The sequence below is a fragment of the Haplochromis burtoni genome, unplaced genomic scaffold, assembly GCF_018398535.1.
Source record: "Haplochromis burtoni strain Fernald_Lab_line unplaced genomic scaffold, NCSU_Asbu1 Contig_601, whole genome shotgun sequence".
Lineage (NCBI taxonomy): Eukaryota > Metazoa > Chordata > Actinopteri > Cichliformes > Cichlidae > Haplochromis > Haplochromis burtoni.
Window position 1 is genome coordinate 48,390 of NW_024582962.1, and position 1,386 is coordinate 49,775.

At 43.1% G+C, this 1,386-nt stretch overlaps 1 protein-coding gene across 1 annotated transcript in view; it reads left to right on the plus strand.

The window, feature by feature from the left end:
• stard15 (StAR-related lipid transfer (START) domain containing 15) overlaps nucleotides 1-1,386 on the plus strand; it is a 21,154-nt gene that overhangs the window by 14,712 nt on the left and 5,056 nt on the right. The window contains exon 2 of the mRNA XM_005948638.3: nucleotides 1,023-1,170. Coding sequence (XP_005948700.1) covers nucleotides 1,023-1,170 — 148 coding nt within the window. The remainder of the gene's footprint in view (nucleotides 1-1,022; nucleotides 1,171-1,386) is intronic.

Sequence of the window (1,386 nt, forward strand, 5' to 3'; positions counted from 1 at the left end):
ACTTCCAAAAACATTCAGCTTTGATATTAATGAGTTTTTTGGGTTCATTGAGAACATGGTTGTTGTTCAATAATAAAATTATTCCTCAAAAATACAACTTTCCTAATAATTCTGCACTCCCTGTACTCTTCACCCTGGAGGAGGCTTACAATGCCTGTTAGCCTGTGTACTACGACAATCATTAGTGTATAAAATATATGGTAGGGGAGAGAGACAACATCCCTGTGGTGACCCAATAGAAGAATTCAGCTGATTAGAAAAACAGATGCTGACTCTCACCCACGGAGACCTGTTAGTTAAAGAGTCTAAAATTTAACCCACAGGTTTAAAATCAAGTTTAAACAGTTTAAGAATTTTATCAGCTAACAGATCTGTGAGTCTCTGTGAATGCAATTAGACATGTATCCCTGAAGTCACATAAATGTGTGACATTCAAATGCAGTTCATTTACTCCTCAGACTGCACATTAGCCATGAATATTGGTGGCAAGGGAATAAGATTGTATTATATTTGCTTCCTCAATAGCTGAGCTAGACCTCCCTTCTTCATCATGAGCAGCGTGCTCCTGTGAGTACGGGATAATCCTGTGCTGGGAAGCACTGAAGGGTGTAAAGAATCTCCAAGACAGGCTGTTCCACTGAAGAAACTCAGTGTGGATGTAGCTCATGCAGCACTCCAATCAGCTCCTGTAGAACACAGCACACCTGCTGTTTCATGGGTCATCACACCCTCCCCTTAAAGATAGCACTACCAGGGAAAACCTGGACACCAGGTGACTCAAAGTCATGAACTTTTTTCTTAGGAGTTATCACTGTGGGTTCCCTCTGGGTTCCCCGTCTTCCTCCTACAATCCCAACATATGTATGTTTCTAACATTTCATGCAGTTGCAGAGTTCAAGTAATACAATCCCATGGCACATCTAAATGTCACAGTACACCATCATGGAAACTGGTGGTAAGAGTTGAGCGTGATCGGTCCTAACCTCTGCCTGACTCTCTCCCTCTCTCTTTCTGTGCCTCAGATGAGGATAGTCTGTAAGGACGTGACAGCAGAGACATTGTACGACGTCCTCCATGACACCAGCTACCGGAAGAAGTGGGACACCAACATGATCGATACGTATGACATCGGCAGGCTGACGGTCAACGCAGACGTGGGATATTACTCCTGTTAGTTCCTTTACTGAGCGGTGATGTAATACATGCCATAAAACACCTCAGCACAGCACCAGAATGGTGAGACAGGCAGAGGGAACAATAAGGTGAATGGTGGACAAAGACCTAAGGGAACAAGAGGAAGTAGCAATCGATGTTGTGGAAGTAGGGAGGTTCAAGGTTCAAGGTTCTTTATTTGTCACATGCATAGTTATACAAGTATAACACACA